Here is a 17,211-nt window from a genome sequence, read left to right as displayed (position 1 = left end):
ACATTGGTTCCAAAACTAATTTGAGACGCGCCCCCTTTCGACCATAAAAAAATTACGCGCCCCCCTCCTCCAGTTAAGATTACATATAAATTTATTGGTCGTATTGAGCAGTCTGGAATGCATTTTCTCAGCGGTAACAGGTTTTTTATGGCCCGCGCCCCCCTTTAAAGGTTTTTGCGCCTCCCCTGGGTTAATATTTGCTGAATACTCTTGGCCAAACTACATTGGCTAAAGTGTGTGGGACTATCCAGCCTAAGATTACCTTACGAAAAAATGTTTTGTGACTAGTACCTATGTGATGTTGGTATACCGAAATGAATAAACCCGCCACAGATCCTCCAACCCTGCCCTAGGGCAATCAAAGTAAACGCCATGCTTATTATAGCAGATCTTCCTCCATCGATAGCAGGTTCATCTATCCGATATGGTATATGTCTGCGAACCCACCGACGGTGTTTAGAAAATAATCCCTTTGGTCAAGGTAACTGGGCCCATTTTCGATCGCCAATGAAAGCTCGGACCGCGTGGGCCTTTGGTATTTTAATGGGACCAGCCGGCCCAGAACATGTTATGTTATTTAGTTCTTGTACGAAGATACGCTTAGAAGTTAGTGTTGGCACAGTACAGATATTACAGTAAGTTTACTTGATTTCAGTAACGTTTCATTTCACATAATAAATAATAATTATATTAATGCATAATTTTAGGCTAGCTTTTTTTCGCGGCTTCGTATGTGTGAAATTCAATCCCGTAATACCCTANATAATATTAGTGTAGATAAACACAAAGAGTTGGTCTTTGTTTATTATTCTAACACTTTATTTATCGAGCATATTTAACGGTTAGTGCTTTTATAAATCGACTTTGTCAGCTTCTAAACTTTAAGATTTATGTTACTGTTTGGTTGCATCAGAGTTTTGTGTAACAATTGACTGCTCGTATTGGCTAATACATAGTGAACCGAACTGACTTTAGATTTAACGGTGAAGTGTGGTCAGACAGACTGGAATGTGAATGATTTTGACTCGTATCAGAGTTCTTGGAACATTGATCAATTATACGTTTCAAGGGAAGAGAATCATATGTGTAAAAGGCTTTCTCTCACGGTTTTGCCAAGACTGTAACCTAAAATAAAAATATAGGTATAAAAGTAAAAATGCTCGTTTAATTGCACTAACATTTGGCCCCACTAGGATTCAAACTTGTAGGTAACCTCACCTCCTGCTGCCTTTGCAGTCTGTTACCTAAATCTCCAGACATGTGGCCATTTATTCAGGTACAGTTATTTTTAGGTACAATTAAAGTCAAACAAAATTCAACTTTAAAGCTGATAAATGTAAAATGGCTGTTGTTTACAGCAAAACCGAAACTTCACGGGATACAAATAACTCGGCTGCAATGGGACAAACAGTTAGAGCCAGTTTGCGGGTAACTTGCTAAATAAAGGGTTAAAGTGTGCAGCTAGACGGAAGTGGTTTGGACAAATTGAGAAGTGGAATTAACGTTTTGAATGGTAAATGTTAAATTCGGAATATAAAGCGCTTGTTGGGTGAATGTTTAACCCATTATAGACTAGCGGTCCCATGGTACCACTTTTTTGTGTGTTTTAATTTGGCTCTATACATTAACACGTGAAAAGATGCAGTGCTCTGATTGATGCAAGTAGTAGCCAATAGATATGGTCTATGCTTCTAGGAATAAAAATTGACAGTTATTCTTTTCAGTTGTGTGTAAATAAATGATTGAAGTGAGCGCATCAAAATTTTCTCTTAAAAATTGACGCGCCATTCAAGTAAGTGATCATATTTTTTTTGTGTGATAGGGAAATACTGATTGTGTTACAATCTTGTATTCTCCATAAGTGCTCTTATTGTGAAATGGTGTAAAATTACGTCGATAGGTAATAATAATTGGAAATATTGTATGTCAAAATTACTGGTACCGCTAGCCGCTTACCGTGTCTTTTTAATTATTTTATGATTTTTAGTTTTTACTGTATTTATTGGGAAGTATGTGATATATTCAATGGTATATAAGGTATACAGGAAGATAAAGTAAAATAGTTTCCTATACTTTACAAAACCATGGGTTTATTTTAGATGTAACTTACGCGAAACATTGGCAGTTTTGGAGGACGATGAAGGTCCCAAGACGAAGCAGATATTTATAGAATGAACTCGAGATAATTGCAACTCTCTAACAATATTAGAGTATAGGAAATGTTACGTGGGGCTAAGTGCAGCGTGCAATGCCAAGCTCCATTCCAAATTTTTGAATATTCAAAGATAAAAATGAATATTTCTTACCCAACATACAGTTTTTTCACATTTAATATCACTTCTGTTATTTGCTTGTATATTAATACATATAATAATAATAATAAAATAAATAATTTACCCTATTTTTATAAAGTCCATGATAAAGTTATGTTTTAACCGACTGACACGGTAAGACGCTAGCAGCAGTACCATATGGTACCAGCATTTTTTTTCTAGATTACAGGTCGGATCATTTTTTCAATGCTTGTATAGCATTATGTAGACCATAATTATAAACATATTTCAAAAAAACAAAAATCTGACACTTTAAGAAAACTCAGTCTATAATGGGTTAAGGCAGTTTTTTTACATTCGCAAACACTTTAAAACTGACCTAAAACTGATGTTTGACGACATCAATTGTTGAAGAATGACACTACTTCATTTACGTCATTAATTTTGCCGTTGTTTCTCTTTGATAAAAGTTAACAATTAATCAGAACTAAGAACGTCCTATTAGATAGTTACAAATTTTCTGAGAACGGCGCCAAAGGAGAAGTAATTTGGATTGTTATACCAACTAACCACATTAAAATATTGTCTGCGAAACTCATTATTCAAAATGATGTGTGTTTTACGCGTAAAATATAAAGAAAATTAGTCTTCTAACAAAAGACGGAAAGCAAAATAATAATGAAATAACTTTTGCACTCAACATACTTTATTAAGAAATTGTATTTATTTTAATTCTAATGAATAAGCCCTCACATGCATTTTTATAAACTGCTAAGATGACAGAAGGTGTGACGACCCGACTTGATGGGATATCTTGATAGTCACACCTCACAGTCATAAAGAACTTTTGTCTTGGTTTAATACTCAAAGAATTATGTGTTTTGATTTTAGAAATTATTATTTATGAGATACAGGTAAATAAAGAAAATAAAAAATAAAAATTATTATAAATTATAATAAATAAAAAATAGTACAGACAATCTGCCACTCGTCACTTGAAAACAGCATGTGGAAAATTGCTTTTCCATTTAAAAAATATTGCGTTTCATAGCTAGATCGGTCTTTAGGTACCTACTTAAGTGAATTTTCTTATTTTAACTGCACCTTTGGGCAAAATAGTCACAACTGTGCTGTGATGATTTTTACAATTTCGACATGGGTCCCTAATTTAAGGCCATAGTCATTATTAAATAATGTACCTACAGAGTTAAAAGGTCAATTAACTGGTAATGGTTTAATTTACGACATAGAACACTAATTGTAACATTGACTGCACTTTAATTCACTTCACACGTTCACTTTGAACCGCATTTTTTAGTTACACTGCTCTAGTAGTTACCTACCTACACTTTTCAGGGCCAATGTGTTAAGTCTAATTATTTAATAATTATATACTTAGTAACGACCTTACCTATCGTAAATAGAGTCATATTATTATCTTTTTAAGTGTCATTGAACCATTAAAACAATGAATCATGATTAAATCAAGAAAAAACAAAACTGACTCTATCATTCATCAGACCTACTTATCTACTAATTACTAATCCAAAATTATTTTTTTTTGCCTCAACTATATTCACTGCATACAATGAAGTTAGTCGAATTCAACTTATAAGATTTTACTCACCGATAGCTGATAGAGGAAACTAAATAAAATGCTGTATGTACCTAAGTAATTTCATATCAAATATACTATATTACTTGAATTCACTATACTTAGGTGATGACACTCAAAATCATGAACCGTGGCAATTTTATTTTTGAGAAAAATATCGGAACAAACGTACTCAAACAGCGGTGTTATGTGTTTGAAAACATTTTCCACGTTCCACGCCAAAAGGCATTTTCTTCTCAAAGTGGAAGTCACGAAATTGTGCGTATAGGGGGTAAATACCTGTGTGCGTTCAAGGTTGTCAACGTGCCAATTGAGGGATCATCCCTGTAAAACATAGTTCTGTGACAGGCAGGTAACAACGCGTGGGTTTTGATATTAGGGATTTCTCTGAAAAATCTCTTTGTAACGTTCATGTTTTCGCCGTATTTTGCGGCTCTGTTATAAGAATAATCAAGTGATTCTATTTATAGTATGCTCCTTGTATAAATAGTCCTCTTTTAAACTCTTATTGGAATTAGTCAGTTTTTCAGAATCGACAATAATAAATATCGTTGTTCAGATAATACTTAAAACCAGAGAAACCTAAAGTTCCAAAATCGGGATCCTTTTACATTGTATGTACAGTTTGTTAATATAATTCCCTTCGTTATTTCCGCAATTCCGCCACACAGATTTTCGTGGTGGCATCCCTGTGCCTGTCGAAAATCTAATATTCTGTCTGCGTTAAAAAGGGTCAACTTGAAATATTCACATTGTTTAGGCAAGTCGCGCCCGGATGGTTATGTCTGCTTCTATATGTACATACGTAACGTAAGCTTACCTTGTCTAAAGCTAGACTGAAATCACAGCCTGGAATGCCTGTTTATATTCAAATTGACTACAATTTTCACTGTTTTCGCTGAAAACCCTGATCATAAGGAGAACAGTCTGGCCCGTATTCCAAGGCTAAGCTTATTAAAATATTAACAGACGTTCACAACTTGATTCAATCTTAGCATACCTAAGCCTGTAACTGACTGAATTTCAATATGTAACGAAACTTTTAGATAATAATACTTAATATGGATAAATTATTAGGTATGTGTAAATATTTTAACTCAAAGGTGACTGACTGACTGACAGTGATTTATCAAAGCACAGCCCAAACCACTGGACGGATCGGGCTGAAATTTGGCATGCAGGTAGATGTTATGACGTAGGCATCCGTTAAGAAAGGATTTTACGAAACTCCACCCCTACGACAGCAAAACGGAATTCACGCGTACGAAGTCGCGGGCGGCCGCTAGATATGTATAATGTTTCCATAATAATGTAGGTACATATTACTGAGGTACTCCAATATTTATTAACTGGAATAATGGTCTTAAAACTCCTTAAGATGTTATGTTATAAAATATTTGAGTCTTTCAAGTCTTACGTTTTGCCTTCAAGTGCTTAACTTACTTAGATAAAATAGTTATTAAACTGTTAGGTTAATACTAGAAAATCTTGTTCCGTTACTGACACTTTTATTAAAGTAAAAACAGCTGAGCCGTCACTCTGCCAGGCTAAAACAGTTTCAATAAGATGTAAAATGTTTTGCTGATGCAATGCATACGTAGAAAACGCTGCACAAAACTGTCATAGCAGAAACCAAAACAGCCAACAATCTAAAAATATAATGTAATAATAATAATAACAAATCTTTGGACAATCTCACACAGCGCCAGCCACCAGATCGTCGCGTCGCCACCGCCAAAGTAAGCAACTTTTAAATGCTTGTGTTATGGGTGCCTAATATTAAATAGTGTATAGTTGTAAATGGTGTAGTTTCATAAGCAGTGGTTTTTAGTCTGCTATTGTTTCACTGTATGTTTTTCGAACAAAATAAAACAAAATATATTCTTTTCAATAAGTACATACATAATTATGTACTTACAACACCCAGACCCGTCACAGAAATTAAAAGTCAAGTCATCATTTCATTTTGCTTGGATAATCCGTTCTGAACCACTACACCGCCGTAGTTTTGGATTACGCCTAAAACATAATTGTTATCATAGAGTGTATTCAAAACTGAAACTTAATATCTATGAGTCACAGCCGTTCTTTCATCCTAGGTAAACATAGAGGCACAAAATATAGAGGTGTACCTTCCAGAGATCAGATTTGACCAGAGAACCAACAATTTTTTGGGACCTGTGAGCTAACTCTCAAACAAGTTTGCTTACGACCTTTAAAATACCTACTGATCATCAATATCCCAACATAATATCGTAGATTAGTACCAGAACACCAAACGGCTTAGTTATGTAGGTACCTACCTAAGTACCTACCATATTTCAAGTTGTGAAAGAACCACTTTTACTAACCTAGGCATACATTCACATGATTAATAGTTACCTGACTGCGCCAGGAGGGTTATGTTTTTTTTTCGAAGTGATATTAAAGGTAGATAAGTATAAAATTATATGTCCTGTTTAGATATGAGATAATTATAGGTTTATTGTTGTTATTACTACTTTAAACTTAACTAAATAATTTAATTTACACGTGTTTTCATGCGATGGCCAAGTCAATATATTTATGTAAAACGTTAAAGATTTCCTGGCCTGGACTTGGTATTACATGGATCTCACAACTTTTTACCGTAAAACAACTGAGTTGCGAGACTTGGTTTTTTTGACAAGTATTGTTTTTGATGGGATCTCATTTCTTTTTGTATTTTGTAGACAGCAGTTATGTATCTAGAAAACTGGACCGAAATTGAAAAATTTTACTCGACTTGGCGGTTGCACTACCGTGCCCCCAAATATTTTAGTTTTTCCTTGATTCATACACCAAACACTACTTATATTCCAAATTTGAAGCTTCAAGGTCTGCTAGAAGTGTCTTAGAATTTTGATGATCAGTGAGTCAGTGAGTCAGTCAGTGAGTGACAAAATTAAGTAACTTTGGCCCGTTATAATTCTTAAACTACTGGTTCAAATTGAATGAAATTTTAAATATACCGTGTCTTTACAATGCCTGCATAGCTAATGAAAATTCAGCCTTCTAGTTTTATCCACAACGAAGTTACAGGCGGTCGAAAATGGCCTGAATTGCTTCGAGAAAAGGATGGTACGGCCGTGCCGCTTTTTTGCTCGACTTGGTGGGGGCACTGCCGTGCCCCCAGATATTAACACGGTGTTGCCGTGATGGTGAAATCAGCAGCATTGCGACTTCCATTCATCTTATAGGTAACCCTACCTTATATTAGCACATTTCCTACTCATATAACCCGCAACCATCGGCATACCAAGTTTTCTTAGCAGTTTCGTTAACAAAAGCTAAAACAGATTATGGTACTCACAGCATGGACATGCTGTTCTTTCTGATCATGGACTAGTGTGGATTTATAGCGCAAAGCACTTGACCGCTTTCGTAGCGTACCTATTGTTAGCTTCCGACCTAGGGTTGCCAACTCTTGAAAGGACCAACCCGGGAGAATTGTGGGGGGGGGGCTTGCTCCATAGTTGCTCCATCACGCTGAATACGCGCTCGAATGAAGCATTAATAGAGACAGGAATGGAAAGAACAAACGTGACCATTTTTTTTAATTTAGGACAGGGATTTCTGTCTTTCGATTTCGTAAAGAAGTCAACACAGCGTAAATCCACTCGATTTTCTTCAATAAGATGTGGTTGCTCTTCACGCAAAAGTCCAAACTCATCGTACAATTTGTCACTATCTATGTCAATATTTAATAATTCCTGGAGTTTAGTAATGCTGGTCCATGTGATTCGTTCTTTTAAAGATAAAATTTATAAACAAGTACGAGCAGCAATGGATGCATTTCATTTTTAGAAATACCGGAGAAAATATTGCTCTCCGGGAGGTCGGGAGGTTAACCATTATTTCCGGAGTCTCCCGGGCAATCCGGGAGGGTTGGGAACCCTATTCCGACCCCTTTCAAGGGGATGGAATAGTAACGTACGAATGTTTGCATTAAATCGGTTTAAGGCACAGATTCCCGCCAAAAAATTATCACCATTAGGTTCTTTTTTACTAGTTAATTATTTTTATTAGGTAAATTATTTTTCTAAAATTATTTCTATACGACGACGGGTCTTTATGACCCACGATTCTCTTTAGGAGCCACCATTATAGGGCATGTCAAGTATAATGTAACCATGTTAAGTACTTCTAACGTTGTTACTATTAGTAGGTACTTATTTAGTTACGTGAGTGTTTGTTTGTCATCTAAAACAAACTACCTATTATAGTAATAGATTATTTTGTTCATTTTTATGTAATGATGTATCGATCGACCGATAATATTGACATTTACATGAAGTATCGACACGATATTAACCAAATGAACCATTTAAACGGCATTATGAGAGTTGGCACGATTTTAATCGTCCAAATAACTGTTTTTAATTACGGCTTTGCACAATTTAGATTTATTACTGCAGTAACTTTGAAAAGGTCAAGTGAAAACAACTAGCAATAGCAGTAGCCTTCTTAATCAAATCTAGGTACCTATTCGCTGATTCATCCCGTTTGAGAGACAAGTAAATAGTCAGGTCAGACATGTTGAAAAAACATTGGGCTGATTGGTTAGGCCTGAGATAGGTAGGCAAACAAATGGAATTACCTCATTTGGTCATGTTGTCAAATTATTACCTATTCATTAGGAAAAGGCTCTAGGTCTTATCTACCATTACATACCATTGGTTATCTAAGTTAAGTCAGGATGCAAAAATAAAATTTTATTTTATTTACCTAATTAGATTACATTTTCGATACTAAACTTTGTTATGTCTAGGACTTATCATTCAATAATTATATGATACCTACTTACTCGTACTTGTTTTTTGACGTCAACAATTCAACATCCTTACTTAAGTAATAATAATAATGAGCTAATTTACACGAGTACGAGGCACGAGTAAAAGATTGCTCATATTATAAATCAAAGTAAACCTGTCTGTATGCGTAAATAAATACCTATCCTTATTCCATAAACTTTGTTTCAGCCGCGCCCATACCTTTTCCCGCGTGTCGCGCTGATAACATTGACTGCCTGCGGCGCGGGCTGCGGACGTTTTTCATCCTCATGGACATGGGTCTGGCCGGCATGAAGGCCGTTGACCCCACGATTGTGGATAGTGTGGCGATTGCGTCACCGGAGGAGCAGATGTCGGTTCTGCTGAGGAGGGCGAACGTCACTGGCGCGAGATGGACGAAACTGGGGGATAGGAGGTACGTTTTTGAGTTTTAAAAGTTCTTAGCAAGCAGCTAAGTAAAGGTTCGGACAAACCAACGCGATCACAGCGCGATCAGCCGGCGTGCAGCGATGGCGATCAATGCATTTAGGTCTGGTCGCCATCGCTGCACGCCGGCTGATCGCGCTGTGATCGCGTTGGTTTGTCCGAACCCTAAATAACGCCTTACTTTTACTTATTTTAAACTAGCTTTCCGCCCGCGGCTTCGCCCGCGTGGAATTTTGTCTGTCACAGAAAAACAATATCGCGCGCGTATTTGCTCACCGTTTAGACCTACCCTGGACTACGACAAACATTTTAAAACCAAAATCAGCTCAATCGGCCCAGCCGTTCTCGAGTTTTAATCAGACTAACGAACATCAATTCATTTTTTTTATATAGAAGATATAGACAACTGACCTTATAAGTTGTCTGGAAGAGATCGCTAAATAGCAATAAGACCGCCTAAATTGTCTTTCTTTTCTTGTTTTGTGTGATGTGTACAATAAAGTACTTAGGTACTCCTACTTAAATGTTTATCTATCCATCTAAATAGTAACCATCTTGTAAAATCAGCATTGTTCGACGATGCCCTTTTCGTAGGTAGGTCAGAAAAGATTTGTTTTGTTTACAGATAGGTCTGATAGCAAAATTTTTATTTATTATTAATTTATTTAATACATTTTGTAATATTATTAATAAATAATATCGTATTATGAAACTATAAGGACTAAGATCTTTTCGAGTAAGTAGAAGGTGGTCGCCTATTTCAAATCTTTCCATCACCGGGGGTGTAACTCAGTGGTAGAGTGTCTGCTTCGCATGCTGAAAGTCCTGGGTTCAAATCCCAGCACCTCCAAATGATATGTTTTTGTTATTTTTATTTTATATTTTTACATTGTTTATTTTTAGTTAGTGTTCGAGTGTAAGCACCACCTAACTTTGACCATAACTTTAACGATAACCGGTGTTTTTTTGTATGGAGTTTGACAGATTTTTGACGCTAGTCAAAGTTAAAATAAGATGGTGCATTTTAGAAGTAGGTACTTAAGTAATGAGATAACAAGTCAAGCAGTTAGTAGTACCTACCTAACTAGTAAGTATCTACACTAGGATGTGTTTAAGTTAGTAATTATGTTAAGGACAAAATACTACAGCATTCTGTGTACGTTTCACTTCAAGGCCCTTCAAGGGACGACATCGAGCTACGGAAGCTATTTAGACGTACTCGTAGCTACCTACTTTTTATAAAACTGGTTAAGTGGGAATGACTCGCACTCCGAGAATTCCATAGCAAGGCCGATTGTTGTTTACTTTTGAGTAGGCTTATTTGTTTTTAATTTCTTTTCGGTTCAAGTCAAAAAAGTCAAAAGTCAAAATTTCTTTATTTGTTTAGACTAATAAATAGTTCTTACAAATCGTCATTTTGCTCTTAAGGAGCCTCTACATGTCTCATAATCTTTTTACCCTACCAGCGCTTCGAGAGCAAGTGCTGAGAAGAAGCGCCGCAACAAACTCAGTCACCACTGTCTGCCGGTTAATATAAATAAATATAAATAGTAGTAGTAGGTACATTCGATTCAGGAGCAGTTCACTGAATTTACCATGTATTCTTGTATGGTGTATCTTATAAGAATGGGTATACAAGATTGCGTGGTATATTAAACAAGGTAGTGACGTGCTAATATCTAGACTTACATATTATGATAAGTACTAGTAGAAATGACTCGCATACATAAATTTGAACAGGTAACTTGGATTGACCAGTCCCCGAAAGCAGCGCCTGTTCACAGACATGACGAGTGAACCAGCCATCGCTTCACCAAGGCATTATAGGCTAGAATACAAAAACGTTAATTCCTAGTAAAGTGTCATTACTTTAATAAACTTTATTACCTACTACGCGTAGTAGGTAGGTATAGTGCTCAGATCATAGAAGGGAAGTATAGTGAATAGTGATCGGGAAATGTTTGTCACTCAAAAACATTAGCTAATACAATGTATTTTTTGTAAGTGGACATTGTAAAATTGTAAAAAAGCGCTATGTTGTGAGATATGGGAATTCTGAGATACCTATGACGAGTCTAAGTTGAAAATATATTTGTCTAAAATGATTTGATATTTTTACATGTTATGTTGTTTGGCATTGCAGAGTAACCAATAAAATTAAATAAAATAATATAAATAAATAAAAAATATAAATAAATAAAATATTATAAATACTTAAATTAATATTCGAAAACATCTCATATATTACTCCAACCCAAAATAAGTAGCTAAGGCATTTGTGTTATGGAAATCGGGAACGACGAACCCAAACCAGAGACAATGTGAAAAGATCGTTTTCTATATTGTCCCGGCCGGGGATCGAACCCGGGACCTCAGGATTGGCCCGGCACACCTTGAAAACCGGTGTGTGCGCCTCTCCGCCACGGAGGTCGTCAAAAATGTTACCTAAATGTAAAATAAAATAAAATATTAAAACTTCATTTTCTCAATATTCCCATATAAGAGAGAGAAAAAAAATGCACGGAAATTCATTGGATATTAGTATGTATCATCTGTGATAGGTTTCGTTTGTGTCCGCTACTTTTCGAAAAGTGGGGCAAAAAGTTCCCAATGTCATTTAATAATAAACACTTAAAATGAACTCGTAAATTGCATTCTTATTTAAAATTATTCATGGAAAACATTGCTTTTAGGCTTTACTTGCTATAATATTATCAAGACATGAGTGCCATGACTGTGCCAGTATCTACTAAATGTATGGAAACTGGAAACTTTAAATTTTCGGATAGATCCAGTTTATTTTGTAACATTATTGTTGGTACTGTTGGATAGAGCTCATGAAGCACTTTCAGGATCAGTAACCAGTTTTTGGATATCTTGTATAGTTTAGAAATAATCGAATGAGATCACTTATCGTTTCCACCCTGTAGGTAGGTGCTAGGTAAGATAACTAGGCTTATTCAATATAAGTAATTTTAGAGACAAAATAATGCTTGTTGTAGCACAGAACCACGGTTTTCCGAAAACCGGGGAGAAATATCCAGCCACAAAATAGGGGACCGACTCTTTTGCGCTGGACCCCTGATACTGTTAGTACGAAACATTCTACATACGTTTCCGAACTTATTATTCGCCTGACACGAAAATGAAGTAGTAAATTGCGCTGGGAATGGGGGAAATAGAAGAAGGAAGCAAATCACGACGTGACCTCGATGCTAGCGGCTGTTTGCCGTGATGTTTGTCAATAAACTGAGATGCGCTGTGGAAAAAACATGGAGGATTTTATTTTTTTTAACGCAACTTCTGACTTCGGTTTGGATTAGATTTCCGTAGTCTCGAGATACACGCGTTCGAGATTGTAAACTGTATCGATTCTCGTTTGCTTTGAGTGGTTAACATGTATCTAAGCTTTCTCAGCTTCAATTAAGGATAACAGGTTTATTCAATACTAAGCTATTTACAGACATGGGTGATATGTCTGAAAATAGAAATACTTACCAAGGGTTATGATATGGAAGGTAGGTAGGTAAATGTTCCACCTTGTAAGTAGGTAGTAAACAGGAATAGAATACTGTGATCTGAAGATCACTCAGAAAACCTTTGTTAGTAAATCGAACCCGGGACCTCTTGCGCTCAGAGCATCAAGCGCCACTGCACATGCGCTTACGATCGAGCGGTATTTCTTCAAAAATTTGGTTAATGAAGAACAAACATATTTTTTTATTTAAGTACCTACATGAAAGTATCTACCTACGTAAGGAGGCCTATACCTATTGTGTGATAGTGATAGAATGTACCTTGGAAGTACCACTTATTTCAATTAGATAAAACGTTGTTAATACCTACCTAATTAGTAGATGACAAAATTAACTATTAAATTGTACTTTTTACATTTGAATAAAGCAGTATGCATTCCTGCCGTTCTGCACTGCACACAGCGTTTAATTACCTGCTATTAATTAAAATTTTACTTTGACAGATTCAACCTCGACGGTGGCAAAAGTGGAACGGTATTCATAAGCGATCTCCACGTCTCCGGCGACATAAGCCTGACCATGGGCACAAGGGTCGATCCCTTCAGCGCACACATAACTATGGATATCAGTAAGTTCATTTGCATGCAAATCGGACCGGTGTTATGCAATCTTGATGTCACACGAAATTAGCCACGCAGAGGCAATGACACGCGCTTGAGATATTGCTTCGACAGGAGCTAATAAGCATAGCTGGGCACCGTTAATCAAATAGTTAACTTCTTTTTTAATTATTATAATTTTATTTTACACTTTTTAGTAGTATCTCAATCTCAGAGCCTTGACTTAATTACAATACAATTTAGCACCAAAGTGCTCGAAAATACAAATCCAGCAAACCCAAACTCAAGTACCTACTACGGTACTAAAGTGCTCGAAAAGACAAATCCAACGAACCCAAATTCGATGATATGCCGCCGTTTCATTTAGGAGTTCCTATGGCCACCTCATGACTCCATCATCAGACCAGCTCAATGGCACCATAACATTGCATTGTCCTTACATAAGATACCTTTCAGCTCAATCGGTTGAGGAAAACTGGTCTTAAATTCAGTTGCAAGAGTTGTCCCACACATACTAACAAGTAAATGTCGTTAGTGATCTGGTTACAAAAACTGTTGTTTTGGGTTCTGGAAGTTCTGGAAGCCCGAAAGTACTTGTCAGAATGCGTTTGTCAGCGTGCCTGCTGTATCTTTTTGGTAAATGGTAGGTACTGGATTAACGATTAACGGACTTAGGATAATTTAACGGAAGTTAACGAGTCCGTTAACATTTTTTAAAGTTAACTTAAAAGTTAATCCGTTAATAGAAATGTTAACTTCATTAATTAACAATTAACGGATTAACGAGTTAATGCCCAGCTATGCTAATAAGACTAAATTCCTACCACTAGATATGTCGGAAAGTAAATGCAATTAAGTCCCGAGCTCAATAACAGTCCGAAACCTTAAGAAAGCTGGCAGTGGCTGAAAGAAAAAAGCGGGAAATCGTTTATTCTTGGGATTGCCAAATCTATACATTTATTTAGTAGTGGACTGCCATAGGCTTAAATTATGATGATTATGAAAAACAGAGGAAAGCGAAACAGAGAAATTGATAGGTACAGCTAGGTTTCCGTAGCGTATAGAGGTAGATACGTTTCTCAAGAGATAGATACTAAACTAGATTGTTTTAGATCGCGTTAATTTCTCGGTAAATGTAAGTAGTATTTAGGTAGACAGGTACACTAGTAATGGCGTCGGAAACTCCAGGATCGAGAGTGTACGTTGTTTACATACTTATTCTTCTTTCAGCCAAATGTTGTAGTGGCAGTTACTAACAAAGTACCTAATACAGAAAGTGGTGTAACTTGGTTAACTTTCAAGGAACTGGCTAAAAACCAAGCTACATTTTCTGTTTACGGCGGGCAGAACATTTACACTAAGGTTGTCTGTTTAACCTGGAATATTTGATGGTCAGTTACATTAGCTATAGCATTCTGTCTTTCATTCTCGCAATTTTCAGTTTCTTACAAACTTGCAGCAAGAAAGAATTAACTATGAAACTTTCAAACCCCAGTAAAACTAAGCTAAGGTGAATACTTACTGCTCTAATAAATGACTTACGTTAATAAGTAAAAGCAAACGACAGTGATATACCTATCCAGTTGTTATTTTAATTGGGTACTTAAGCAAAGCTAATGTTGCATGAGATTATCACGTAAGTATATCCCTCTAAAACTAGTAGGTAAGTACTCATCTTGTCCACTGCTGCAAGCAACTAATTACAAATGTTCTTCATACAAAGTTGGAAGTAAGTCCCCTTTAGAACAATTGCATAGCAGTTAGTAAGTTAAACTAGTAATTAAACACAGGGTTCAAGTTTAAAGACGTTAAACGTGTCTAAATTATATTATGCTGGTGCCTTCCCAAAACCGGGCGGAAGGAACGAAGCGACACGACAATTCGCATACCTTCGTTAAAGTTTCTATTACAAAGTTGCAGGTTGGCTGGCGGTTGGCGTAGATAAGGGACTTACTTAGACACTTCGAGTGTAAGGCAGTGAAACCCCTATAATAATTACATTTTCAATAATTTAACCGCAATTTCAGGAATGCTAGCCTCAGTTAATTGGTATAACTAATCAAAAATAACTTTGTTTCCCTTTTTGCGTGAGTGTTAATTTGTTACGACTTTTTATTCATCCTCCTACATTACACGGTTACCGCATACCGGAAAATATGAAGGCGTTAAGGCTTTTCAAACAAATCTATTCCTCCCTGTACACACTCGGATACAGTTTTCACCCCAGATTGATGTCACCGGTTTATCGCGAGACTTAAAAACCATCACTCAGGGGGTTAACGTATTTCACTTGCCCCTCTGTGCCGAAGAAGAATGAAGCTATGTGCGGTTCTTGGTCGAAGGTTTAAGTTCAGCTAAAGCTCAGCCGTATTCCATACAATGTTGCTACTTGCGCTTTAGGTAATTTCTCTGATTTAATTTTTTGTTGTTATTACAAAGATAACAGGCGAAATATATCTTTTATTCCAAGAAATAAAACAAAATTAACACTTAAATTGTTTGTTTTTTTTTTTAAGTAGGTATGACCTAGGTTCTTGAAAGCAACCCCACATTTCTGACATAGCACTCTGATTTGTGTTTATAACTTTGTTTCATTCGGAAGGCGCATTGAAAACGTGACGGCCATTTATTTAAACCTAACGACAATCGGAATTAGATAAACGAATTGTTCGAAACGTGAGCGGATATTTGTAACGTTGCTTTTTCGAAAGCCTCTTTAAGTTCTTTAACGAGACCTCTCTTCTCTATAGATTTCACTACTTTATGTAGGTATGTTAGGTCGATTTAAAGATTTCGGAAATCCTTATCACGTAGCACTTGGTTCTTAAGCCTACAATGAATACATATTGCATGTTTCTTTAAACCAATTCTGTGTTTCAGTGGAAGTGCAGAGCAACATAACTTATCCCTGGAGCGGTGAGAAGGGCATCGACAATGAGGACTACATCCTGATAGGACCTGAGCGAATTGCTATCAGAAACACGAGAACACCGACATTCTTCTTACAACCAAGTAACTAATTAATACATAATATTAACAACTTTAATTAAACTTCCATATTATTATCCATTTGTTACCATTTACATCGGAAAATTACCCTTATAAAGTTTCTTTAAAAAGTTGCTTAGGTATTCTCATAATTTTCGTCTTATGCACAAAAGATAAAACAAATATTAATTACGTATTACTTAAGCCAGAAATTTTTTTAAACTTTCAGACTACAATATTACCTGGTAACTTAATTTATTCAAGAACTTGCTAGTTTTTATTGGTTTCTACCATCACGTTCACGTAGTTACGAGAGAAAAATGCCCATTACGCAAATTAGGGCGCTTCACGCAGATTTAATTAATTAGTATGTAGGTATGTACTAGCTTACCTTACTACCAAACTTGATCTTCACTGGTTGGGTTTTTATTGGCAGTCAAGCTGTAGATCCTGGCTAAGGAGTTGCAGCGATGGGAACGAAAGGTGGGAATAGTCCTGTAGCCATACTTAGCTATTAAAAAAATATTAATAACAAAGATATAAACTTCAGAGCCATGTGAAAATTTTTAAAGATATTCTAGGTCAAAATCCAGCAGCAACCAAGTAAAGTAGTTCTTTTTTGGAAAGTGACAGGAACAATAGCAATTACCAACCTTTTCAACATTTTAATGAAATATCACATTTTTAACTGATTAATATTTTTTTACAGATGATGAAGACACAGCAGTTATCAATGAACTCCTACTAGCCAGGCCAGCCATTTTAGATCATTTATCAAATGAAATCACAGCAGCACTGATGCATACTGTTGTGGACAATTTTAGACTTTTTGCGAGCAAAGTTCCAGTAAAATATTATTATGAATACTACTAAAAATGTGTTTTATTTCATGTTATCGTCTTTAACAAGTGCCTAATATTATAAAATTAGAAGCTTAGTCACTCATAACACAAACACAACTTAATTTTAAAACTTATTGGGAAGGAATATGGTAGGAGTTTT

General features: G+C 36.0%; 1 protein-coding gene and 1 non-coding gene across 2 annotated transcripts; both read left to right on the top strand.

The window, feature by feature from the left end:
• Positions 1 to 8,860: 8,860 nt before the first annotated feature.
• On the top strand, positions 8,861 to 17,085 carry LOC114365444 (uncharacterized; the record flags this gene model as incomplete). Its single annotated transcript, XM_028322023.1, has 4 exons — positions 8,861 to 9,114; positions 13,105 to 13,229; positions 16,102 to 16,233; positions 16,919 to 17,085. Coding segments are annotated over 4 exons (675 nt in total), but the record flags the coding sequence as incomplete, so codon positions are not given.
• On the top strand, positions 9,904 to 9,975 carry TRNAA-CGC (transfer RNA alanine (anticodon CGC)). The gene has a single exon. It is a non-coding gene; the product is annotated as a tRNA-Ala (tRNA).
• Positions 17,086 to 17,211: the final 126 nt, after the last annotated feature.

Source organism: Ostrinia furnacalis, unplaced genomic scaffold (assembly GCF_004193835.3).
Source record: "Ostrinia furnacalis isolate ACB-3 unplaced genomic scaffold, ASM419383v2 OfSCF7590, whole genome shotgun sequence".
Lineage (NCBI taxonomy): Eukaryota > Metazoa > Arthropoda > Insecta > Lepidoptera > Crambidae > Ostrinia > Ostrinia furnacalis.
The sequence above is the reverse complement of the archived record's forward strand: the minus strand, read 5'-3'. Positions and strand labels throughout refer to the sequence as shown.